General features: G+C 37.8%; 1 protein-coding gene across 4 annotated transcripts in view; it reads left to right on the top strand.

Annotated features, from left to right (window-relative positions):
* The window catches only part of LOC121294389 (tubby protein-like), a 59,625-nt gene extending 33,079 nt beyond the window's left edge, over positions 1-26,546 (top strand). Inside the window, exons 1-12 of one of the 4 annotated variants that reach the window (XM_041218020.1) lie at positions 1,807-2,130; positions 7,333-7,384; positions 11,145-11,307; positions 14,731-14,865; positions 16,202-16,366; positions 16,857-16,981; positions 18,819-19,016; positions 20,422-20,534; positions 21,040-21,154; positions 22,577-22,675; positions 23,172-23,343; positions 23,991-26,545. In XM_041218020.1, coding sequence (XP_041073954.1) covers positions 2,093-2,130; positions 7,333-7,384; positions 11,145-11,307; positions 14,731-14,865; positions 16,202-16,366; positions 16,857-16,981; positions 18,819-19,016; positions 20,422-20,534; positions 21,040-21,154; positions 22,577-22,675; positions 23,172-23,343; positions 23,991-24,124 — 1,509 coding nt within the window. In that variant the 5' untranslated portion in view covers positions 1,807-2,092 and the 3' untranslated portion in view covers positions 24,125-26,545. Of the gene's footprint in view, positions 1-1,805; positions 2,131-7,332; positions 7,385-11,144; positions 11,308-14,730; positions 14,866-16,201; positions 16,367-16,856; positions 16,982-18,818; positions 19,017-20,421; positions 20,535-21,039; positions 21,155-22,576; positions 22,676-23,171; positions 23,344-23,990 lie in introns of those variants that run through there. The other 3 variants (XM_041218019.1, XM_041218022.1, XM_041218021.1) reach the window with 3 other exon arrangements.
* Positions 26,547-27,596: the final 1,050 nt, after the last annotated feature.

The raw sequence follows: 27,596 nt of genomic DNA, 5'->3' as shown, positions 1-27,596 counted from the left end.
AAAACAGCTTAGCCGAAATGAAAGGCATAGTTTTTTAATCAGGCCATTGCTCAACTTTTGCATTTACTCAATATTGAAGTGAGATTTATTGAAATGCAGTACCTGCAGTTCATTTTGATTTAGACCAATAAATGCACTTACTTGTAATGTATTTGCATACCGATACTAGGGGAACTGTTAAAGGTGAAATAACTCCAAAGCAATGGTAGGGGCATTCAGTACTGGACATTGTTTAATATTTATTTTATTCAATTATATTCTACTGTGGTTATATACAGTATATTTGTGTATTTTAAAATGTACACAGTGTGGAGCTCACAGTACTTCCTTTTAGGGTTCATATACTGGAACCTAGTCTCATTAATAATATCTGTTAATATATAATTACATTTTACTGCATTTAAAATACTTTTTGAGCCGCACAGACGCTTTTTCCCCTGTGCCTCGTTAAAATTGACTTTCTATTTTAATTACTAATACATTCAAACAGCCCTCTGCCTGTTGTCCTTGGCAATTTCCTTTTTTTCTCAGTTTTCTTATCTTTGCTGTCACTTCATATACAACATATTCAAGATTTACTGTGCAGTGTTAGTTGCATCATCATCAACCATTCTGGTGTCGTAAGCTTGATACTGTATTTGTCACTTTGTTGTCTTCAAGCAACATTGCTCTAAGGTGTCTATTACAGGCAGTGCATTCGTAAATATGAAGGACATGTTTATATAGGCCAGGTTGCATGGTGTGCTAATAGGTTAGGTTGTGCCATTAGCTTGTGCCACTGAAAAATAACATGACTAGCTGGGTATTAAATATAACTTTATCAAGAAGAAAAGTCATAATGAAAAATGTCAGGCGCAGCACACAAAATGAATATATTCTGCAATTTTTTATACAGCTGCATTTCTGGATGAGGAAGGTTGCATACTAATTATAGAAATGTTCCAAATTATGATAATGTAGTCTTTTGATTTTCATATATTTATTATGTATTTGTTTTAATTCATCAGAGAAGCTAGCTCTTTTAGAACAAAGTCTTGCTATAATAAACTGTTTGGGGACAACTAAATGGATGAATGTGTATAAACATAGGCTTTTTTTTTATTGAATTAATAACCCGATTTAAATGTTGTGTTCTGTTTTTCTGTTTTGTAAAATGCAAATATTTGAGGGAGAAGCAAACAAGTGTTTTTTTTTTTTTTTAAGGGCAGTTTTGTGGAAGCACACACATACAAAAATAGTATTATATTTCAAGAGTTAAGTGTGTCATGCTGTAACCCAAGAAAATCAAATTCCCCTTTTTATACACAACTTTGAGCAACATGTATGCTGCTTTGATCTAAAAAATATTTCTATTTTGTAACAAAAAAAACCCAAAAAAACTTTTGATCCCTGTAAAACAAGGACATAGTTTTTAGCTACAGTGGACCCATGTGCCTCTTCACAGCTGAACCGCGAAAGGTTTTTACAGTAATTAAAGCAATAAAGGACTTGCAGGTGTGTTGCAGACCTATAATCAGCTTCATTTTATTTCCAGTTGTTTTTTGTTTTGAAAGATGAACAGCACAGGAAATCAAAGCACAATGATCAATACTCGACACAGTCTCCTATTAATGAGCCTTGCACTTGGAATTAATTAATAGTGCATGACAAAGGAACAGTTTGTGCCTGTCCCGACTGCATGCATCTTGAAATAAAATTTTAAAAGGCTCACTCACATCAAAGGCTGTTGACAAAAGTAGCCTTCTGCTACCTGTTTGTCACTCACTGTGGTTGTTCTTGAGCTCTGCCGAAGCTACTCTCAGTGAGGGAGAGGGAGAGAGAATGAGACAGTTAGAGCTGCTGAGAGGGAAAATGTGTTTTCTCTATGTATAATTGAGGAGAATTCTGTCTGGACTAGGTGTGTTTCAACGACTCCTGTTAACAGTGTGCCTTTCATAGCCAGCACTGAATTGGACAGTTGTTATTCGAGCGCCGCTGTTGAATTAGATGATGGTCGGGCTGTGGTGGATTTCTGCATGGGGTCTGTCAAAGAGATCATCGTCTGTTGCTGCAGGCCGTCACACTGAATCTCAGGCAGTGGCTGATGTGAGAAATGAGCTCTAAGCATTACTCTGACTGGATCCCTTACAGGTATGTTTGCCAGCATTGTGTTTTCAAATGAAGGGAGAGTTTCCTTTAGTTTCTATGTCACTGGACAGCTGATCGCTGGCATGTTGCAAGGAGTATTATGTTGTGGGAAGGGCAGTTTGCCTTTAGAGTGCAGTCATTTTTAGCATGTAGTATGGAACTGATAAATTGTGTTTGCCATAATTTACATTTGCATGTAGCTGTTGATCTGCTTTATTAAATGTTCAAAATTACAACTCCAGATTTCACAGCCGCAGAATCCAGAAATAAGGTGAAATGCTTTCTGAGCATGTGAAAGGGAATGGTGCAACGGCTAGTGTGTGTGTCTCATTGAAAAAAAGCATCCCAAAACTGCCTTGCATTATCTGACTTGAAGTTGCCTTATATCCATGTAATGTAAAGTAATACATAATCAACAATGTACTATTTTACATAAGATAATTTCATAAATGGTGTCTCATATTAGTCTTATAAATCTTTATTTAAAGAGACATCTGTGTCTTTGTATAGACATCCTTTAGTTATATATGGGTGAGTGTGTGTGCGTGTGTGCGTGTGTGTGTGTGTGCGCGTGTGTGTGTGTGTGTTTTAGAGGATTAACAATGAGATCTTTATTTATTTATTTTTTTTAATGTATTTTTTTTATTCATTAGCAACCATAAATTCTGATAGTTTCTCATTGGGTCTGGGCCCATCCACACACACAGGAGAGAAGGTTTGTGTCATGTGGGAAGTTGTGCGGGGGCTTGATTTGCTGGACGGGTTGATTATATATATATATATATATATATATATATATATATATATATATATATATATATATATATAGCTCAAAGAGCCAGCTGTGTGTGTGTGTGTGTGTGTGTGTGTGTGTGTGTATATATATATATATATATATATATATATATATATATATATATATATAGTAAATATGGATTAGAGAGGAGGGCTATATTTGATAATTATTGACCCGAGGGAAAACTATTGTTACATTATTGGGGCTATAATGACTGAAGCCTCAGGCTGAGGTCATTGCATTCTGGGGGTAACAATAGTTTTCCCAAGGGGCATTTCCTTTTCCACTATGGCTGAGTCTGCAATACATATTTAATATATAACTCACTCAAGAAAATAAGAGAGGCAAGGTTGGATAGTAAATATGACTTATGTATTTTTTTTAAATACAGCTGATACAACATAGGTAAATAAATCAGAAATAAATAACAGAAAATGTTTTTGAAGTTCATACCGCATAGTTAGAAAAGTGTTTCTCCATCTCTGGATGCTTTGCCGACCGTTGAATAATGTAGTTTATATCCAGCCCATCATGTTTGTTTTCATCAAATTGAACCTGTTTGAATTTCAGAAAGTCAGAAAAAAAGTGACAGTGACATTTTAATCATCATTTTAGTGTTTGGAGCATCTTTGTTTTGTAGTATGTTTTGTAATTCATTTTCACTAAGTCACTTAATCCCTATTGAGCTGGTTTTTCACATTTCGCCATTTTCTGTTGTGAAGAGTGAAGATGAAAAGGCATTCCTTTGAAAAGGGGCGGGACTGACAGTGATGTGAACCAATCACATGACAGATGGAGACTATTGCCCGGAGGATGTTAGGACACAAGTTCAGTCTATTTTTGCTCCTGAGGTTTTAACCAATCACAGGCCACAATTTCCAACCACTGATATATATTCTTGTACATTGCAGTTATACCTCATTTTAAACCCTATATACCCATCTGCTATATACCCATTTGCTGTAAATAATCTTTAATAATTTCCTTTTTTCTATAAAAAACAAAGTGGTGTGTCAGTATATGTTTCTGATGTAGTGCTGCTGCTGCTGTCATGGAGAACTGGGATTGCCATGGCAGCACTGCTGCAGGTCTTCTCATTGGCTTATGGTTGCTATAAGTTACCAAGCCTGCACGCCACCCATTTCACTGTGGGTTTGCATCAAAAGTCCTGCTATTCATAAGAAAACTGGTATTCAGGGTCCACATGAGATGATCAGTGCTTTGCTCAGCTATGTTTTTCAACTGCAGAGATGCTTTACAGAAACAAAAAATATATGCTTCAAATATAACTACTGTAGCTAATGATAGTTAGAACAAAATATCTAGAGGGAATTTGTTATATTACCGGTACAGTATATTTGTTAAGCACTGAGTGGGAAAACAGTTTTCATACAAAACAACTGCATGTTGCCACCTGGAAAAGGCAGTGGAAACTGCAGTTCCTATTTCCTCTTGCATGACGTTTGTTTTGCTTTTTGGCACTGGCATGTTTGTCCTTGTTCTAAGGTGTTAATTCTCTGCTGGTGTCTGTCGGTTTTGTAAATCTCCCCCCAGCAAACTTGCATTAGCAGCTAATGACGCTTGCCAGCTAAGAAATACACTATCAGGATCTGATGTAGCAATACCGATGCCTCGCAACCTTCAACCCTATTGTGGCAGAGCAGAGCTCTGCCTTGTATAGATTGGCAGGGATGGGGTGAAATGGAGCTGCCATCTCGAGAGCCAGAGAGGGGAGGAGCTGCCGTGCCAAGAGCCAGAGAGGGAGGAGCCGCCACTGCCAGAACCCAGAGGGGAGGAGCCGCCACTGCCAGAGCCCAGAGGGGAGGAGCCGCCGCTGCCAGAGCCCAGAGGGGAGGAGCCGCTGCTGCCAGAACCCAGAGGGGAGCAGCCGGCGCTGCCAGAACCCAGAGGGGAGGAGCTGCTGCTGCCAGAACCCAGAGGGGAGGAGCCACTGCTGCCACAGACCAGAGGGGAAGAGCCATGTACAAGGGAGCCAGAAGGGGAGGGTTAAATTCCCCTATCTGACTGGGTTTATTGTGTTCAGGTGGCTGGGGTTGATTGGAGTAATTAACAATCAATCAGCACCCAGCCATCTGACAAATAAAAAAGGCAAGGAGGAATCAGCTTTCCATTAGGGAGAGGATGGAGCTGAGGAAGCAAGCTAACGAAGCAAGCTAACGAAGCAAGCTAACGAAGCTAGCTAACAGTTTTGCTTGCTGTTTTTCAGTTTGCTGATTTGTTTTTTTATATTTTCTGATCCAGTGAAGGCATCTTCCAGCCTGGAAACCTTTATTTTTGTAAGTTTTGCTTTGTGTTTTGTTATTTGTGTATAAATACCTTTCCTTGGTGCCCTTTTATTTTGTGTTTATTTGTGAATAAAAGTATTATTTTTTTGAACTGCAGTCTGTCTCCACTCGCCAGCCTGTCACACCTATGTATATATACAAGCAGTAATGTAAAACAGGTCAGTCCTTTTGACAGCAAGATGTGTTGAATGAGTTGAAGCTGGCTGATTCCTACCACTGATTTCTATTGATGGGGATGGAGATTTTTATGCTGATGGTCAATAACAGCAAGGATATCATTCCGGGGGTTGGGTGGGGTGGGGGGCGGTGCTGGTGGTGAGTCGCCTGGATTATGTTTTGGGGGGGTTGTGGGGGTGATGGATCGAGAATTTTCCACATGGCTGCTATTTTTTATTGTCCCACGTAGTTGAATAATTCAAACCCCTAAACCCCTCCTTTGGCTACGCCACTGTCTGCCAGTGTATTTTAATTATCCACAGCAAATAGTGGCAGATTTTAATACAGCTTCTCACTGTGGTTTTCCATCAGGAGTAATTACTGTATTAACTGTATATGTATCAAAAGATTTCAGGTCTTGTGAATGTGTTTGGAGCTGTCTTGAGGAAGGAATATACCAATATAACATGGCATTTTTCAATGCTATTGATCTCATCTTCCTCAAGCTTGATATGTTAATAACTTACAATGGACGGGGCATTACAATGGACAGGGCATTTAAAGAGACTGTTACCTTTGACCTGGTTGTGATTCAAGTGGAGCATCATTTCTACTGGTTTTGCTAGGCAATAATGACTTTGAAGCCCATTTATTATATTTACTTGAGTTTACACATCTGCAGGTCATCAGGGGCAGGAGATTAATGAGTCCATTTCAATTTCTAACTGCCAATGGCAGCGAAAGCCAGTTACGGTTCTTTGCTGTTGCACAGACCATCAAACATAGAAATACAATTTCACAATTAAAGGATGCTTGTAGCCAAGCACTTAATCATCTCATAAAAATGGTAATTAAAATGATTACACTTAATTTAAATGTAATGTAGGGAACACAGAAAAAAGACGGTATAATGATTTTGATACAGACAACCATCTATAACTTTAAAAACAGAATCCTTTAAAAAAAAAAAAAATGTAAGGTCAAATCTGAGAAACATTTCAGATGGTTTCCTCAGTGTAGGGACTTACCCTGCTGAAGGCCCTAGCCAAATTGTTTGTTTCTTAGCTATACATGTCCTGTGTTATCCTTAAAATGGAGAATATGTGTGTGAAGCCCCCATTTTCACTCAACTCATTTAGCCCGGGATCACACTAACTCTGAATGACCCAATAAATACATTAAAAATCTACATCACACTCCCTGCAAAACTTAAATTGTGAATAAACAATGATTGGCACAGAGAGCCTTGTCTCATTGAAATCACTGAAGTGGCGCAGTCAGGAAAGGTCTGGCATGGTGCCCAACAGCACTGTACCTTAACACTTGATAAATAGAGGGCCACTCTCCAGTGCTCCTTGTATTTCTCATTTCATGAGCGCTTCATTCATCATATAAAATGAATCGTGGTTGTGGCCCGAGCTTGATTTATAGTTAATAACATACTGTAGAAAAATCTCATGCCCTACAGTTATTTCAAATAATAAAAAAAATAATTTATTAACATTAGATACAAGTTGTTCTGTTTGCTGAAGGCTTTATACAGTGAATCAAAAATGTGATTGTTACACTGACCCTGGTTCTGCTTGGAGTAACTGGAGATCCAGTGGCACAGAGGGTCAGTGTGGGTGCACCTGAGCTCAGTAGGCAGCAGTTGCACTGGGAGGTGGAAGAATTAAACAATAAAACTGCTGTCTGTCACAAACAAACACAAATCTATACAAGTTGTTTCCATGATCCAGCTCATGTGCACAATGTCAAGGGTCATTACAGTAATAACCCTTATTGACCGCATCATTTCAGTCTGGCATCACATTCACACACAGATTAGTTCATTTATCTTAAATATTTAACATTATTAAATATTGAAAATGTAATACAGGAAAGTTGCATCAGAAGTTTCTTCATTTGAAAGTCTTTTAAAAAGTGCCCTTCTGTTTTTCTCTGCAGCGTTCTTGACGATGAGGGCAGTAATCTTCGACAGCAGAAGCTTGACAGACAGGTAGGGTGGAGGAAACATATGCTGTGGTTTGTGAGCTACTGTGAGCTTTACTGCCATTCCAACAGCCATCCAAAACTGTCCTGCCCCTGTCAATGAGATAATATGAGGTTAAAAGCTCTATAACCACGAATGCAGACAAGCCCACCCATCGCCTGCCTGTTACACATGACATCCTCTTGAAACGATTGAGATCCAGGGAAAGGACCCGCTTGCTTGTGATGCATGCACACACAATTTAAAAAAAAAAACATTGTTTTGTTTTTCTGACCCAACTTTTACCTTCATATTACTGGAGATCCTGTGATTGATGTATGAAACAGTGTTTTCCCTCAATCCTCTAAATCACTTTTTCCATTGGTAGCGAGGCAAATCTACTTTTTACTAATTGATTTTAGACTGGCTGTGAAGTACTTTGAGAGAAGCAGTGGACCACACAGGTGTACAGTAATTGTGACTGAGTCAGAATGAAGTACTAGATAAACTCCCTAGGAAGTCAAGCCATGACTGTCTCTTTTTGAGACAGCTTGTTTTTATTTCCAAAAACTGGGAGTTGGAATCTGTCAAACCACAAAAACTGCACTTAAAAAAGAAATACAGCCCATTAATCAATTCAGCAATAAAAATTATAATTACAATATGTTCATTTTTGGTAACTCCATTTCACTAGAAGTAATAAAATATACTTTATGTATTCATCAGACATTTATTGGGAGAGAAAAAAAAAATCCATGATAAGCTACACTTTAAATGCAGAAACCAAAGCAATGAAATATCTAAGTCTATGTGAAGTTAAGTGATTGAAGTCTAAAAACCTATTGTTGGCTTCAGTGGAGTTACTGCAATTAATATCGACCCACTAGTCAGAAATGTGAAGAAATTGCTGTCTGGGAATTTTTTTTTTTTTTTTTTTTGTCAAGGACAATTTATTCTCAATTTGCACAGATATTTTACTTGACACTGTTGGTTTGTGAAGTCTTGCCAGAATGAAATAGTTTGACCAGTGCTGCCCTTTACAAATATTGTATTATCTCCAATGCTGAGATTTGTTACATTTTAGTACATGATGAGTTAGAAGTTATCTCCAAGGTTCCAAAGACCTCGCTGTCGCATTTTCAACCCTACAGTTTATTACTCAAATATGGTCCTGCAAAATCAAATCTATATATATACAATGTAAATTGACTATCATAAATTATACCTTGCTGGTTGAGTGGGTGGTAGAGAGTGAACTTACTGCATGAGAATGAACCCACTGCTTGTTCCAAATCTGCTGTAGCATCAAGTTTGGTGTAAACACTGTTCTGTTAAGAGCTTCTGTAACCAGGAATGAAGGTGATGTCTTGTTGCAATGTTCCTTTTGAGATTTATTTTTATTTATTTATTTTTTTTCTGGAAGATGCTGAGCTCTTGGCTTGTTATCAATTGAGTGCAAACAGTTGCGAGACCTGTCCAGTCTGGATGTAACATGACTAGTAGGGTAGAGCAAAGACTTCCTTTATTCAGAGACTGAACATCTGGACTGTTATGTAACACATTTTGCATGCAGCTGCATGAGTTTCTTTGGAATGAAATGTACCACCAATTCAAATTTGAATAACTGAAGGACGTTTGTCTCGGATACATCCTGACTTCATTATAAAGCACATAACTAAAAGAACATTTTCACAAGTCTCTATGGTTTCCAGTGGTACAAATACAAAAAGGAGACTACTTTGGTTTGCAGCTGTTTAGTGTATCCCTAGTATAGATAATGGTGCCGAGTAACCCTATGAACTGACTAGTGCAGCGATATTCAGAAAATCGCTGGTTGTCCAGTCATAAAGCTAGTTTTCTACAGTGTAACCATTAAAAGCAGCAGAGAAACGAGTTCCCATTGACATTTTATATAAAACTATTCAGTAGAACTACATCTTGTGATTAACAATGCAGTTAAATACATCTGTTGTGTATACTGTATGTATTATGTAGTTAATGCCATCAATGACAATGCTTTTCCCTGTGTTTTGTCATGCTGTTAGTCATTTGACACTGAGACATGTTCTCAACCTTCCATAGTGCACAATAATAAACTGAACAAATCTCCCTGCAAAATGGGAAGAAATCTGCACAGTGATGTGGATGAATAATTTTTATTTAATGAGCTTTGAAAGAACAAATTTAGGAAAAACAGTATTTCACATGCAGATTGCATCTTTCACTCTGTTTTATATATTTTAACTGCTAGATGAGGATTACACTATTAATAAGGCCTGCTAAATAAACCCATATTACAAACATTCAAATGAATCCCTCTATTGACAAAGTGGTTTCGTCATTTTGTTTTTAAAATATTTTGTTCTTTTTCTGTGAAATTTTGGATTTAACCTGCTGGTTTCATTGGATCAGATTAGCACCAACCATAATCTACCTAATCTAATTTTATATGGTCCAAGATGGTGTAAAACCATCGGTTTAGTTTTGTTTCTATTCCCACACATGCTCATAATAGCTTGCAGTTTATTTGTTCTTGTTTCAGCACTTGTCAGGCATATTAAAAGTCAACCAAAAGATAATTAACTTACATTTAAATCCTTTTGTAGAAATGTCAGATGTCATTTGCAGTTGCGGAATGCCTTTATTAATTTATCGTGTAAGGCAGGATTGCATGAAAGAAACGGAAAACAAAAACAATTGTTCAGTTAAATCAAACTCAAAGACTGGATTGCTTCCATATGCAACTAACCATCTAGTTACATAGGGCTTTACTTAAGAGATAATTTGCTGGACAGTTTGCTCTCTTTATTTCAGTCAATACAGAGACTGAACCATGGTACCTGCAACCACAAAAATAATGTTTTATTTTTATTTTTTATAAATCTTGACAACAAAATGTTAAGATCACATTCTACCACGGCTATAATAAAGGGACCAGTCACTGGGTTTTACCTGCCTTGATAATTTGATTCTAAGTGTGTGAAGCATATTCAGGTCATTCAAAGGTGAAGCGATTCAATGAAATCTTGAAAAGCAATTTTAACTTTTCTGATGCACATTGTTTTCTGCACTTACATGTCCTGTGCCTTAAGGCTTCTTGTGACAGGGCTGCAGAAGTGTCTTGTCCAGTGTTGAAGGATTCTGAGGTGCACTGTAGCTCTGTCTGCAGGCTTGATCCTTCATGACCCACTTGCAACCAAGGTTGTGCATTACATAGTGGTTTACCAAGGTAGTTCATTAATCCAATGTAATTCATCTCACAAATAAAACAAAAAAAAAACAAACAAAAAAAAAATAGGTAAAACACCTTTCTGGTTACAATACACTAATCTGTATTTAAAAAATCCAATCTACCTAAAGTTTCCTCCTCTGAGGTGAGGTTTAACTTCTATATCTCTTGAGTTTCTTATGGATGTAAAATGTCTTTCAGGGGTAGATGATAAACTGTATAATGCTGCAAAGAACTGTATTGGCCTGTTTAACTCTGAAAACTGTCCTTGAAGACTCCATGTGTGCATTGTACTCTATTATAATTGTTCCCAGGGAAACTGGAATAGAGTTATTGTTTCAGGGATAAGCAAATGTCGAGAGCTCTCGGGTGTATGAATAAAACCAGCCTAGTTGAGGGAATGATTCTTGGATACTCAATATTTATCATAGCTCAATCCTTAGAGACACAAGGCACATGGCCTGTACCTCTGTTTAGAGGAAACCATTGCTCTGCATTACAAGCCTGAAATGGAAGGACTGTAGAGGTACAGTAATAACAATGACTTGTATTTTTCAGCGTGCGCTGCTAGAGCAAAAGCAGAAGAAGAAGCGGCAGGAGCCCATGATGGTTCAGTCCAATGTGGATAGCCGCTCACGAACACGCAGAATGAAGCAGTCCGAGGAGCAAGCCCCTCTTGTCGAATCTTATCTCACCAGCAACAGCAGCACCATCTATCATGGTAGGTCTGCATCCCGCTTGCACCCAGTCATGCACCACCTTTTAGAGATCTTTTCAGTGGAAGTGTTATGTAACACGATAAACGCAAAGGAGTAGCCCGGCATGTGGGTGTAATTGTACATACAGTACGCATGAGTTTCAGACCACACTAGGTCACAGTAATTTCAGTTCTAAAATGTAACCGGAGAAAAGTTCATTTTTTAGTCTAAGGGTGATTCAGTGTCTTATCCATGCTGCTGAAGGATTTTAATTATAGCCATACATACAAAGTCATTCTTCCTCTGCACCACCATATACCTTTGATGTACATGGGGAGCTTGCTGCTCACACATCATTGCTTTCCAAGAACTGTAGTTCTGCGACCTCCAGTACCTTACTCTATTTTGCTCTGATGTCCTCAGATTGTTATCTAGAATTCAATTATGCCATGCTTCATCTGAACAGTGGCTTTAAAATGTCTTACAAAACAACACTATATTGCTTTTCTCAACAGTAGTTCATGGTCGTTAATAATGGAGAAGTTAAAATATTAGGATGGAAACAACAAATTACTGTTTCTATTTATATGTATGTTTAAAACAACCCTGTGCATAACTTGAATGTAATTATTTGTAGTGGGCAATCTTGCTCAAAGCCATGGGTGCTGGAGATTAGATTGACCCACTGTAACCTTATTCAGTGCGCCTGACTTTACAATCAATGCATAATCATGCCATTGAGGACAAATAATATAATGAAAGAACAATTAAAGTGTTAGAAAAATAGAGTGCAAAAGCTATAAAGAAAAAGCTTAATTTGTGAATATGGCATTCCAATAAAACAGGACTCAGGGGAGGTATTGCAGTGTGTAAAAATATCATCTTTAGTGTTTGCACTACATTACTTTCAGGTATAGCCTATAATGCTGCTACTGGACCCAAAAGGAAAACATAAAGGCAAAATGTTAAGCAGCTGAGTCTGGTGATGTTCACAGGTGCAGTACATCACCACCTTTCCTTAATTTGAAAGATCTGTATTATAAGACATGCTGACCCATTTTAGAAATGCAGATGTAACCTAATATTTATATCATCCTATTCCAATTTCCTTTTCTTTTTATGACAAGATTATTGAGCATTTAATACACTTGTTCTCCCCAATTTGAAAACCCAATTTCAAATAAGCCCAGCCTGGCTAGTCTTTGCCTGACGTTGCTGGGCATCTGATCAGAAAGGGTTGCGGAAGTGTGATGAGGTGAACAAACCCAAGTCGATATTTCTCTGGAACCCATAGTGGTGTAGATACACTTTCTTTGGGGTCCTCAGTCAAGATTGGCAACTCCTTGTGACTGCGAATACAAACCACGATTCTACTACTCCCCCTGCACTCGGCATAGTATTCCTTTATTGGGTGACCCAGCCCCCCACCCCCACCCCTATTTTAATAATCAAAATAGTGGCATAATACTGCTGTCCTTCCACTGTATTTTTATTGTTTGGTGAGTATCATTGGGCTCAATGGGCATATGGCTGTTTAGATCACTAAAATAGGGCCCCTTATTCATAAAAATCATATGCGTTGTGTTGGCAGTTAACCATAATGAGGGCTAGTGGAAGTCAATAGACAATACACAATCATGAATATGGTGCTCTATATGAAAGCATCTTAAAGTGCTTTACAATAAAAGCAATCAGTGCTGGCAATTCAAAGGCAACACTACATGTGAGTCTCAATAAAGACAGAAATTGTGTGCCGCAATTACAGATGGGTAAGGGAAAATTGTTCAAAAGCCTATATTACAATAAATGTAAGAGGCTAGTGCAAGGAACCAATAGTTTCTATATTCTTTTGTTGAGACTGGTACAATGTGGTTCTCTTTTCAAGTTGATTGGATGCAAAACTCGTGATACAATAAAAAAGAACGAAATAATACAACCTTAAACTCAATTTAGTGGCAAATCAGAAGCCAGTGAAGTTGAACAAGAGTAAAGGAAATGGAATGAAATTCCAAGCAACCTGGATGCAGCCTTCATCTAATTAAAACTGACGTTAAAAACAATTCTGGGTTACTGGCTTAACTGCAAAATATCTAGGCCATGATAATTCAGATATGCATTTTTTTTTTTCCTTTCTTTTAAATTGCCGTGAATATTGCCAATAGTTTGTATGTATTGTAACCCTTCCCCAGGCTTTAATCTTGAATCCAGTATCTGCTGCAGATGGCTTTCATGTGTATCTGAAAATCTTTTCCTTTCATTCACATCTTCTGACACACTCGCTTAACAGATGTAGGACAGCTGATGAAGATGCCTTTGAAAAATACAGAGTGTCTGTTTGGATTTCTTTGGATTTTTTCTTCTGTGAGGTTGACATAACCCTTTATTCCTAATTAAACATGCTTTTAAAGGAGTGTTTACCATATCTTTACATATTTATAAATATATAAATATATCAGTAATGCTTAAAATACTTGTGGCAAATTCAACAGATTTCATATGCTGTAATATGAGTAACGGCTTAATAACTGTTTCATTATTTTTACTTTTTGCTTTTTTTTTTTAAAATCTTTTTTTAGTTACAGTATGAGCATGAAGATGACCACAGATGTATAATAAATTCAAGTTGAACACCACAGGTTTAACAGTAAATCCATTGGGACAAATGTAAATTTGCAGCTATTATTTCAGTCTAGCTACCATATCAGTAAAGATATCCCTGCTTTCTGTCTTATATACTCTATCCTTCTGCTCTTTGAACTATTCTGCTTTCATCTGTCAAACAAACGGTCACCTTTATTATTTTTTACTGTGTCAACTGCTTCAGACATTTCTTCCCTTGCTAACTCACGGAATTTCTCTTCACTTGGAACATGTATTGGCTTTGTAAAAGTGAATGAATTTCATTATCTACCCCCACTGACATCTAGTAGAGCAGGGGTTCCCAAACTAACGGTCGTGACACAGTCCTGAGTGGGCCGTGGGAGCAACGACATTCTAAGTGTGTGTGTGTGTGTGTGTGTGTGTGTGTGTGTGTGTCTGTGTGTGTGTGTGTGTGTGTGTGTGTGTGTGTGTGTGTGTGTATATATATAATAACTGAAAGCTAAAAGTTTTAATTTGCTATTTTTTTTTAAGAGGTGCTTAAGGTGGGCCACAGTGCTTAATGCAGCAGAACAGATGAGCCTCAGAGTAAAGAGAAGTTTGGGAACCCCTGTAGTAGAGTGCCATACAGAGAACAAACAAGTATTTTAATCCAAATAGAAAAATAAAGGAATAATTCATCTTTACTCTGCACCCCTTTCTGTATTAAGCATTTTTGTTGTTGTTGTTGCTTTTCTTTTCTGCCCTTTGGATTTCTTATCTTCTTGTTTTCTTCTCTCTCTTTGTGTCTCTGGTGTGTTCTGTGTCTGCACCCCTCTGTCTCCTTGCCCTTGTCCTGTCCTGAGCAGTACAGGAGGCCGAACAGGAGGATGTAAAGGTGGTAACTGATGCGCAGGCCACAAAGTCAACTAAAAAAGCAAAGGCAGCCGCCACGGCCTCCCAAACTAGCAGCGCCAAAAAGGAGAAAAAGGGAAAACACAAAGGTTAGCTGCATGCTCGCTAATGCCAGTCTGGAGTGGCACAGAGCCTATGGTATTTAGAGCTTTTTAGAGTGAAGTATCACATAAATGGAGTAATTTCAACCACCCAAAGAGTAACACATGTAATGAGTCTCCTCCTAGCGGCTGATGAGTTAATAACACTGACATCAGCATAAGACCATTTCTTGCTTCTTGACTACAGAGCTTTATCGTTAGTTGCATGGTAAGATGTTCGTCTTTGAACTGTACGGTTTATGGTTCATGTCCAGCCCTTGCCTTTCCATTCAATTTAATGTGCTGAGATGGCAATTCATTACATCCTACTCTAGCCTATTTCTCTCTATACCTATTTTAAATCCACCAAAACAGGTTATAACAGGGCTTTATGACAGGGCTTTATGAAATTACATTGCTGTAGAAGAAAGGAGTACTGCAGAGCCATGTGACTTAATTGTATGTGCCACCCTTTTCTAAAAGAAACACCAAGGGTGCCGTGTGTCTATAGTTACCGTTAGCAATTTGACAGATTTCCAGTTTGAATTGACATTTAAACAAACAAAAACCAACATAATTATGACAGCACTGAAAATGCAGGCTAACGTGATCAATATTTAATTATCTAAAAATAAGCATGTGGCAGAAAAAAAAGTAGAAGAAAAGAAAGCCACACACCTGTTGTTATTATTTTTAACCTGTTTTATTATTTATTGTGTTTAGAATATGAATTGTTTCTGAGATGGCCAACTGGCCCTCATAACACAAACTATCGTGTAATATACATAGCATGAAATACAAGGCTATATTCACAAAGAATTTCCTGCTTGGCTGTCCGCTCTCTCTATTGCTTCGGGTTAACGTCTGCATCTTCTCTCACCCTCCCCAATACTTTGCCACATAGACCCTACAAATGCCACATAATTCCTTTCAGTGACAGTAGGACCACACCAGTCATGATTTCTGGCTTCTCGCTGTTCATTTCAGCCGATAGCAACCAAAAAATACATCAACCAACAAAGCTAATGTGTTTACAATGGCAGCTTATGGACAATGCACTGTTCAAGATGCTATGATGTACATCTGCAGCCTAATTGATAAAGGGGCTTCTTACCCAAAACAGCCTTTCAAAATCAATAATAAGATTCAACTACTTCTAATTAATGTTAGCAGCACAGTTTCATAGGTTGTGCATGTCATTCCAACAGTGTGAGATTCTACCTCCACAAACATCTCCCAGGTAACTTATCTTATTATCCAAACAGTGCATTACAGTAAGCAATGTTATCTCAGAACTGTGATCGTGGCTTGGCAAAGTGAAAGTGGTTGTCTTGTGGTCTGGCAGGACTCGATGGCCCAGCTGCCTTTCAGGATGAGGTCCAGGGCTTGGGAAGTCCGATCCAGATTCTCACCGTGGGACAATCCACCACAGACGATGGGGATGGAGACATGGCGGCCAGTGGCCAACAGCAGGGCAAGCATGACCTTCGAGTCACAATGCAGAAAAAGGGTGTGTATATTATCTCTATTTCAAGTCAGAGCCCTGTGTCTCTATTCATATAATCTTTGTAAGATTCTCAAAGCTTTTTGTTATTAGAAGTATTTTTATCATGAAGGAAAAACAACTATAATTTTGAAACTAAACGGACACTTACCCCACTACTCCTAAAATGCATTGTAGAGGCTTAGGAGTTTTATGCATCAGAATAAATATATAGTTGCAAGTTATACAGACTTTTTAAAAACTTTCTAATATATATTTTTTTACCATTCAGATGTTCATTTGACTGTGCAGATCCATTTAAAACTGAAAATACACCTTTAATAGTAGCTGCCACAGAGGGGAAACTTGCTGTGTGCAAAAATCTCACGGTTCAGGTTTTGTGTTTTTTTTATCATCCCAGATACCATGTGTATGCAAATATATAATCATTCCACCTGGTATTGTGGTTCTATTGAAACGTCGCCTCCTAAAGTGAATTTGCTGCTTCTTTTTTAAGGGATTTCCAGCAGTATGAACTTTGATGAGGAAGAAGAAGAGGAGGAGGATGAAGTTAGCTCCAGCTCCTCCCAGCTAAACAGCAACACCAGGCCAGGATCCGCAGCCAGCAAAAAATCTAACAAGGTAAACACCGCCTCCAGCTTTCCTACACCACAATCGGAAGCAGTTTTCAGGGACTACTGGAAATCCTCACGTGTTTTGGCAGAAGCCTGCGCTCCACTCCACACTGCTGATGGGAATCTAAATGAATTAGTCATGGCTGGTTAATACTGGTGGTTTTGTTACTCACAGAGCCTCGCCAACTATTATTAACACAATAAATAAACTGACTAGTGAGAGCAGGCGACTAGTTAGTTCAAGTGACTATTATAGATTTTACTGTGTAAAAAACAAGGCATTTACCTTTTCTATCAAATTACTTGATTATCCTGCAAGTAGTACAATGAACGGGCCTTTATTGTAATTTGTAACTTAACTAGATCAAGTTTAAATAACACTATCATGATAGCATTCTATTCCTTTGTAATCTATTTGTTTTTACGCTATTATTCATATAACGTATTATTTTTTATTAATCCTTTGGGTTTTAAACTGACTTGTCCAAGCTCTGCAAGCACTAGGTTACCCAGTTCCTTCACTCTCCTTATGGCTCTGAGATCATCTTACTATTAACCTTGCTGGTCCTGGGGCTCAGTTAGGGTAATTGGCGACAGAGCTGCATTCGAAGGTGTTGGACTTCATGGAGAGCTCTGAATCTAGCCTACACTGTCTTCATGTAGATTGTGACTGGAGCTCCAGAGCAATGAATCTAAAATGAGTTAAGATACAGTTTAAAGGCCAGCCTCTGTCACGGTACATAATAACATAGTAACATAATTGGCAAAAACAGATACACATAACTTCATACAATTGCTGGTACTGAAATAAATTGTGAGATTTCAAAGGTGAACAGATTTAGTTGTCTTCTCGCAATTATTCTGGGTGATAATATATCCCAGTGGCCTGCTTCTGAAAGAATATTAGTACATGATTTATAACTACAGTATATTGGTTTTGGTTTCTCCCTCCAAATCCACATCCATCATAGCTTTCTCTCCAGTCCTGTTTGTGCGCCTTTAATTAAACATATCATTTTACCACTATTAAATAAAAACTTTATTGACATTACTGACTTGCACTGGATGTTATATCTTGGTTTACAGCATAAGCCAATCAACCTCTTGTCAAGACATCAGAAAACCAGAAAACCTTACCCTTATGACATTACATTTTCTACACTCCTTGCACACAACTGATGTGCTGAAAATATCTGTGCCTCGAAATTGCCTTCAGCAGGTTCAGATCCATGCCTTGGAATAACGTCAGTCCTTCATATTTATCATGGCCATAGGGGCAGCAAGCTCGCTCTGTCTAGACAAATTCCCTGAAAACATTAAACCTTCAGTTCTATTTTGGGTAAGCATCACTTCTGTTGCTGCAACATTTAAACATGGCTGTAGTTTTTATTTTTTAATATTTCAGTGGGGATTACTCATCTCTGACATGGTCCTGACCAAGTTCAAAGTCACATCTAGATTAAAAGAAGCTGAGCTGCATGGCTCAACTGCCACCACCCTCACAATGAGAGCTCACAATCCATTCAAAATAATGCGGTTCTCCTGGTGCGAATGGAAACAGGTGCATCTAGTACTGATATGTCATTACCTGGTTGAGACTAGAGCATTCCAGTTTCCATTTCATGAACCTGGGAGTCTGTCTTGATGGACATGTTTCTGCATTCTGCTTTCCTCGTTATTAGTGCTAACAACTCCTGTGCCGCTTACACGAGGAACACGAGGCATGTCACATGACCAAACACATATACATACATCGTAGCCTCTGGAACATTCTAATTGTAGGTCTCCTATTTTTTTTTTTGTCTGGTCACTTTGTTTGCTCTGAGGCTCTCTCTCTCCTCTAGGAAGCGGCCTCTGCGTCCACGCCTCCTGCGAGCGAGCCAGGGGTGGAGGTGGAAGTGGATGACCTGGAAGAGTTTGCTGTCAGGCCGGCTACCCAGGGAGTTACCATCAAGTGCAGAATCACCAGAGACAAGAAGGGGATGGACCGTGGGATGTACCCTACTTACTACCTCCATCTAGAAAGGGAGGATGGCAAGAAGGTAAAGCACTTAGTCGAGCAGAAAGATACGCTTCCACCCTGACCTTAACCGTATGCATCTGCTGGTCAGTAATAAGCAGCCTGTGTGTTTCATTGTGACCTGTACTAATGTCTGTCCCTATCTGATGTTTAATCTGACCAAAGTAATCATTATGGCAGGTTTTAGAGGACGGGTGCTTTTTTCTTTTATATAGTACCATTGAATTAACATTTGATCACTGGGTCCTAAAAAAAAAATCAAATTAAAAGAAATGTTAGAAGGAATTCTGTTCAATTAATTTGGAAGCTTCTTTGCATTACATAAAAAAACAGCATATTGTGGGCCTGTCATATACAATGTTGGTTTTCTGCCTTCATTGTCCTGTGTAAGTTACCCCATTCCGACAGGAATGCTTTTCTTTTCAAGGATAATGGTTGACTTGATATTGTGTTACAGCAACACAGGTCTGGCTATCAGAAGCATATTTCTAGCCAATTTCTCCTGTAGACTGCATTGCGTTCAACCTGTCTCCACTGCTGGTCCCTCTTGGCCTTGTGTTGACTGATATACATGCCAGGGTGTCAAGGATACATATGCTGGTCTCTGAGGGGCATTCTAGCATCTCTTGCATCCCTTGTCTTTTGACACACAGTCACCTGTGTTCCATTAGTTACGTTCATTGACCTGTATATCACTCTCCAACCTTGTTAAACGTATTGAATATCTCCTTTTGTTTAGATCTGTTATTTACTGTTGAGTCCTCAGTCTCTCTAGTGACCAGTAGTGGTTTACGGTTCCTTTTTTTGCCTTGTGTCTAACAGCAAGTCATTCCTTGGCATGTATCTTATTGCTGAAGTACAGGACTACTTCCCTGTTTACATCAACCGTACTGGATTTGCTTGTCATCCCTAAGTTGCCTTTCATTCATGAATTCATTAATACTGTACATGTTTAACTTTTTAACACTGCGATGCAAAACCTATGAGTTTGCTCCAAACAGGGTTCTCTAAGGTGTTCTGTAAGTTTGATACACACTTCAAGCTGAGTGATACTGTATTCCAAACATCTGGTCTTTATAGTATCCCTAACACTGATACTCTTTATAAGCTATGTTACAATTAAAAGGATATTTTTAAAACTATGTTTAAAACTACTGCTTTGCTCCTTTGTGGTTACATTTATTTTTCTCATTATTGAAAATAAGAAAGCTTGCTCCTTGAATATTACATGCATCATTTGTACATTTCACACATCCCATTTAAAAGCTCATAACAATATTGGCAGTGCAGACGTTCATGATTTGAGTCAAATGCCAGGAAATTGAAAATGAAGAAATCTGATTGATATAACTGCCTCATTATTCGATTATACAAGGTCGGTCTTTGAGGCTGACATTTACAATGTGGTGTGATCTGGGTTTCTGTAGGTGTTCCTATTGGCTGGAAGGAAAAGGAAGAAGAGCAAAACCTCTAATTACCTTATCTCCATAGACCCCACTGATCTGTCTCGTGGTGGAGAGAGCTTCATCGGGAAGTTGAGGTCAGTATAATACATGCATGCCTGGTGAAACAGATTGCTGTTGGTTATAAACACACTGTTTTCGGTGCCACAAGCAGTATTAACAGTTTATCTGGGGCTTTAAGTAGATGCCTATCTGTCTTTCTTTAAGAACGTAATTAGCCCCACTTGTTATTGTGTGTATTGGTACCTTCTGATTGTCATATACACTCTTGTGAAGTACTGCTGAAATGCCAAATTAAACCCAGAATAAATGAAGGGCTTTTAGAATGGAGGCCTTTTCTTTTCTCTCCATTGTTGTGACATTTCGATTAGAAGTTGACCTTTGAATGTAGTTTTCAGTTGCCTGTGTAATGTGTTTTAACTGGCTAACTGACATTTTTTTTTAATTTTTTAACCTTCTAAATCTATAGCATCTGTTAAGTGGGGCTTGCGTAATTCTAGCAGCAAATTGTGTCACAGTTTGCTCCGGTAATGCTTTCAGCCTATAATAATTACATTGTTATTTGCTTATTTTATTCGTCAGATCAAACTTAATGGGGACCAAGTTTACTGTGTATGACAATGGGGTGAACCCACTGAAGACCACCTGTAGCTTGGAGACAAGCAAGCTGCGTCAGGAATTAGCAGCTATCTGCTATGTAAGTGCCCTTTCATACACTATTATTAAACACTAAACAAGGGATTTTCAGCAATTACTGCAGTTAATAAGTGGTAAATGCATCTCCGAAGGCAGAAGCAGGTGCAGTCCCTTGGCTTTCTTTACATGATATTGAGAAAGAAAATTAAGAATGTACTGCTGGGAAATGCCTTTCATAATAGAAATGCTGTAAGGTTGCCCACTCATGTATTTAAATAAATGTGTATTTTAAACTGAAAGCAAGCTATTGTTTTAGCAAGTGTATATTTTGCATAGGAATACATGTCAGTTGGGTGCAGCTCTTAGGAATACAGTCAGAACTCAAATATCCGACCCTATAAAATGTTGACTTCAGTGACAGTTAAACAAGTGTGATGCATATCTGATTATTTCATTTTGGCTGTTCCAACCCTTGTCCGTTTTTTCAGGGAACACAAAAAGATACAATGTCAAAAATACATAGCTGAAAGGACTGTGGTTTAAAATAAGTAGGCTTCCATTTAGAGGTACTGTAGTTGGTTTGTGGTACAGTACTATATTTTCAACAGAAGCATTTTAATTCAAAATCATCACTGAATGATTCTGAAAATATCACTTGCAAAAGAGACGACCGTGGACACGTGGACTGTAATACAGTTTTAAATCCGATACGTAGTGTAGCAATATGTAAAATGCACATGCACAGAACTGCGTAAAATGTAAAAGGCAATACAATTTTCAAAAGATTAAAAAAAACAACAACAGTTTCCAGAATTAAAACAGTATCCAAAGTCAGTATTCAAAATTGTAGAATATAGTGCTTGATAAGGCGTTAATGTTGCAGTTCACTTGCAAATGAAAATGCACAAAAGGAACTAAAGATCACAGATTTAAAAAAAAAAAATGCATCACAGTATCTAAAACTGTTTAATGATGAACTGCTACATTAGCGCAGCTTGTCTCGTTCTCTTTGTTTTGGATGCATTTTTGTTGTGTGGGCTTGGAGGAAGCGCTGTGTAACTGCACAATAAAAACAGACTGATTTGGCATGAGAGAAAACAAATGTAGGCTGTAACAGATAAACAAGTACACTGTAGCATTGAAGAGATGGGCTTTGTATAAAAAACTGGTGCCAGAAATCGCATGATGGACGGGTAAGTGCATTCATTTGTCATATACATAATGGGATTTGATTTTATTCTTAATACAAGGGCGGTAAAAAGCAACTGATGTGTAACGGATATCCAAGTGCTGACTAGAGAATCTTTTTTTTTTTAGTTCAAATGCAAATACAAAGCAATGAGAACCCCGGTGGTTAAACTGTGAATAGCAGTTCTAACTTGTGATGAGCAGTATTCATTAGAATGTGTCCAGAACTACATAACTAATGCACATATATTGTGCATTAGAAACAAGCATGTATTTACTTTTTTCATTTTCATAGGAAACAAACGTCTTAGGTTTCAAAGGGCCCCGTAAAATGAGTGTCATTATACCTGGAATGAATACGGACCATGAAAGAGTTTCAATCAGACCACGAAATGTAAGTCAGATAAGCAATTCTGCTTTATATGATTAATTGGAATAGGAATTGATCAACTGCATAGACAAAACACAATAGGGCCTTGAAGACACCTACAATCCAGTCATTTCTAGATTCATTTTAAAATGTTATTCTTATAAGAAAAATAAGAATATCAATAAGAATACATCTACTGGTATTTTCTCTTGCTGAAATAATTCATGACTTTGTAATGTAGAGAATATTGTGCGTTACTGATAACGTCATGATAAGGGCTATAGTTATGATCAGCAACAGTTATTAGACCAAAGGAAAAGGGGTAAACCCCAATCCAATGTATTAAATGAAGAGATTGGACCTGTCATGCTGAACATTAAGATGGAGGTAACACATGGTTATGACACCATTTCCAGTCAATGAGGCGCACTGCACAGCTTCCAGCAGCAGATTTAACATGAACCTACTGGAAGTAATGCTTCTTGTTTGTTTTTCTCAATTTTTGAAAATGTGGGCTAAGGAGCATGAATCACTGCTGGCAAGATGGCAGAACAAAAGCACGGAGAGCATAATTGAGCTGCACAATAAAACCCCGGTGTGGAACGATGACACCCAGTCCTATGTCCTGAACTTCCACGGTAGAGTCACGCAGGCATCAGTCAAGAATTTCCAGATCATCCACGACAACGATCGTGAGTATGGACGCTTGCTGTCCCAGCCCCTGCTCTTGTCATCATATATTCATGATGTCTCTGCTACCGCTTTTATCCTACTTCTCTTGAAGTGGTGCACGTAGGTTACCAATCAGTTGCACTATGATGCTCTATGCAACTTATTTGTGATTTTCTTTACTTTCCTAAAAACTACCAATGGAACATTGTTTAATGAATAGCCACAGGGAACAATTACACATGTCGAAAAAAGGAATTTGTTCAGGATAGTTTCTTTTCATGTAGTATAATATTTATTTTTATTCCATCTTTCTTGTAACTGATTTGTTTGTCTTTTGAATTAATGGTTAATATTATTTGCAATTTTTTTTAACATTTTTGGTTAAGATGGTGTTTCTTTTCATATATAATGCATTTACCATATTTTTACAAAGTTTGGCCATACTCTTACAAACATACTCTATTAATTCTAAAAGCAATAATAAATATTGCTAATACCAGATGAATTGCACTATATATTAAACTAACATCTTAATGTACTGTATTTACTGTAGCATTATGTCCAAGTCGATAGGCATTGAAATTGCCATGTGGTAAGTTTTGCTTAGCGGTACCTGATGCCAGTCTTCTTCATACTCAAATACTTGTTTTTATTATTATTATTTCAGCTGATTACATAGTGATGCAGTTTGGTCGGGTGGCTGAAGATATTTTCACAATGGACTACAATTACCCCATGTGTGCGATTCAGGCCTTTGCTATCGCCCTCTCTAGCTTTGATAGCAAACTGGCCTGTGAGTAAGAGCATGAACACCCCACCCCATCCCACCCCACCCCCATTCCCGCAGAATAAACCACGCTTTACATGGAGGCAGCCCACATTTCACACTGCCTGAGATTCATTACCCCTCCCTGTGAAACACTATAGCTTCAGAGGGTCAGAAGTGATGAACTGGAGTGTAGAAATGTATTCAAAACAGGGATCTGATGTCAGAATGACAAAACTTGGTTCAGGTGGATGTCTACTACAGTATCAAAGAAACCCATTGATGGACGATGTAAAGCACAAACAGCAACTCACTGATTCTGCAGAATTATTATCTTGCACATCATGCTGGATCATTACCGTGCTTCTATCACAAACATCTTGTTGATTTATTGCCTAAAGAAGACCAGTCAATTATGAACCTCTGATTGTTTTCCAGTAGAGCGCTAATGTGTTTTTTTTTTTTATTTATTAGAAATTCATCCACTGAGATGCAAGCAACTCATTGTCAGTGACAGCAGCTGAAAAGAAAAACAATCAGTCAGATGGCATGTATGTAAGAGCTGATACAGTAATACCTACAGTAGTTAATACAGTATGTTGACTGTTGTGAATATAGGATACTCATTTGCAGGTTTAGCAGTAAACATGTAGTAAATGACTTTCACAATTAATGAGAAAACTAGTGATGACATTTCTATTTCAGTGATCTCTCAAAGGCATAGGTAGCATTCGCTCACAATTTATTTTTGAAACATGGTTAGAACCTGTCATTAGATTTGTCAGTTGTTTTTTTATTTCAGTGCAGGAAACAACACGTAGAGCAAGATGAGATTTACTGTAGAACTGGATCAAGAAAAATAAACATTGACAAATTCCAAGGATTTGCAATGGTAATTGATTTTAACGTTATTATTATGTTATGATAAATGTCCTTGAAAAAAACTCTACTGTTGTTTTTTAATGAGCAATGATAAGTTAACATGGAATAGTTTGTATATACATTAGTTGGTGTTCCTAGTAGAAGCACTTGGAGTGCAGAGTGAGTCATGTGATCTGGCTTGTTGACCACAGGGGTTTAGGAGATTATGTGGGGATTGCTCACCTCATTGAGATTCAGCCACTGGCTAGGCACCCAGCAAAGTGCAGACAAGGACTTATGGTAACAATGAAACAATGAGAAGAACAATTACAGGTACGTTACTAACACCTGGGAAAGTGTAACACTATATTTTTCGGAATCCTGATACATATTCTTTAAGATCCCGTTGGCACCAAACCAAAAAGAGTTATCTTAAATGCAGTAAAGGCAACCTTTAACATACTGAATACTGACGATGTAAATTGTATGTAATTTTAATGTTGTGTTAAAAGATTTTTTTTAAAGCTATAGGATACTGTGTATTGTACAGTAAATATTGAGTTGCCACATTGTTGGTTTCAACACAGCAAGTTAAGGGCCTTAGTGACTGTGTTGTCTATGTTTTAGCATTGCACAATGGAAGCTGTTTCTAATACACAAAACTATCTGAAGTGCATGTCAGTTTAAATATGAATTTGTCTGCAGCCTTGAATGGGATGCTTGTTGTTTAATGATTTCTTTCCTTTTTGAGAATTAACATTCTAATCTGTAGTGATAAAAAAACACAATCATTGTGGCATGGCTGACATGCATCTGACTGTTCACTTGTCAGTTTGTTTTGTTTTTTTTTTTGCCTTTTTAAACCATGTTTTCAATGAAGGATTTCAGGGTTGATATCGCATTACAGGAGATGCTGATGCTTTTTTTACTGAGGTCAAGCCTTAGCCGTGTGAACCCTCTGCATACCGCAAGTCTTATTTCAGCAATTCACAGTCTCACAGCTCTCATACAGTTGCCTTCGAGTAAAGGATTTACAAACATCAAAACAAACAACATTCACATCAAAAGGTTCATTTCCTAAATGAAATATTAAGAACAAATGTTGGTCCTACCTTTCTCTTAAGAAATGCCTTGAGCAAGTTTTACGGTCTTGCACAAAAAAAAAATGTCTTGTCCTGTGGTCAAAGCTATTTTGTGTTTTTTTTTTTTTTTTTTTTTTTTTTTGTATTTGGACATCTAGGTGATACTGCAAAACGCAAAACGCAAAACGCAAAACTGTGCTTTTCATAGAAGTAACTTTTAAACTTTACCAAGGAAAACAAATGGAAAAAAATAACTGTGTTTCATTATGTATGTGTAACAGTTTAGTATTTTATTGTAATTCGTATAAAAGGTGTATGTTCTATGTACAGTGTTTGTTTAAATGCAGTACATTAGTGCTGAAGAAAATAAAAGGTCAAATGATAATGTAAACTTTTGGAATTCTGCATTTTCTGATGAGTACAAGTGGTACAATTACATTTCATTACTGTAATCTGTGTTGGTTTTGGCAAGGGGTTCGGAATCTGTTTTTATAGTAATTACATTTTTCCTGAAATATTGTTCACCAAAACTCTGTAATTTGTACTAAATAGCTCTGAAAACCTCTTTGATGCAGGACAAACAAAAGAAAAGACATTTCTTCTTCTGAAAATGTTAAAAGTGAACAAATGAATATTCAAAATGCAGATTCAGTTGCAAAGTAATTACTATACCAAGTATTTACCCGTACAATGTGGTATCTTAACTTCCAACAAATGCTTTACATGTTTTTGTTTTCTAACAATCTGTCAGGATGTGAGCGGTGCAGGAATGAATGGATGTAACTACAAAGCAACCTTCCCGTTTGATTGCAAATGTTATCCCCGCTACCAACCATGGTATTGGGGATGATAGACTGTGAGATTGCAGTCCCAAACAAAAGAAAGGTCCCAAATAATAAACAATAATCTGCCAAAATACAAACAAGCAGCACTCCAGCTTGTCAGCGTAAGGGGCCATCCTCACGTAGCTGCGTCCCCTTTGTACGGCACGGCACCACGCTCTGTCCAGTCACTTGATCACAACAAATATGTTCAGCAGTCTTACAGCTACGACTTCCGGTTCCGTCCTACCATCGAGTCGGCCCATCCCTGTGAAGGCATACCGCCAACCTTCCCGGTCGGGAGGTCGATTTGCAGCTCAAATCCATTCTCTCCCATTCACACAATCTTTTGATCATTTAAAGCAAAGAACACAGTACATATTTAATTAGGGGTCTTCATTGTAAGCCTGGAGTAAATTAAAAGAAAAGGGTTAAAAAATTATCAATGAATCATAATGTAGATTCGGTTAGTAGGAAAAAAAACCACACACATAATGCAATAAATTTATTGAGCGTAGTGATGAGGCAAAATCTGTAAGCATTTGGATCTGGCAATTCCATAGGCACTTCTAGACTGAAAACCTACAAAGCATATTGCATTTCACATGAACTATGAATGTGAATATGAATACAATTGCTCTAGTGTTAAATCACTCTTAGTTGTGAATGGTTGTGCTGCAGCATGCAATTTGCATTTCCTAACCTTATCTTAAGTGATCTATATTCTGAAAGATAAGCTTTCA

The sequence above is a fragment of the Polyodon spathula genome, chromosome 19, assembly GCF_017654505.1.
Source record: "Polyodon spathula isolate WHYD16114869_AA chromosome 19, ASM1765450v1, whole genome shotgun sequence".
In the NCBI taxonomy this organism is placed as follows: domain Eukaryota; kingdom Metazoa; phylum Chordata; class Actinopteri; order Acipenseriformes; family Polyodontidae; genus Polyodon; species Polyodon spathula.
Note: the sequence above shows the minus strand (reverse complement) of the source record. Positions and strands in the feature narration are given on the sequence as shown.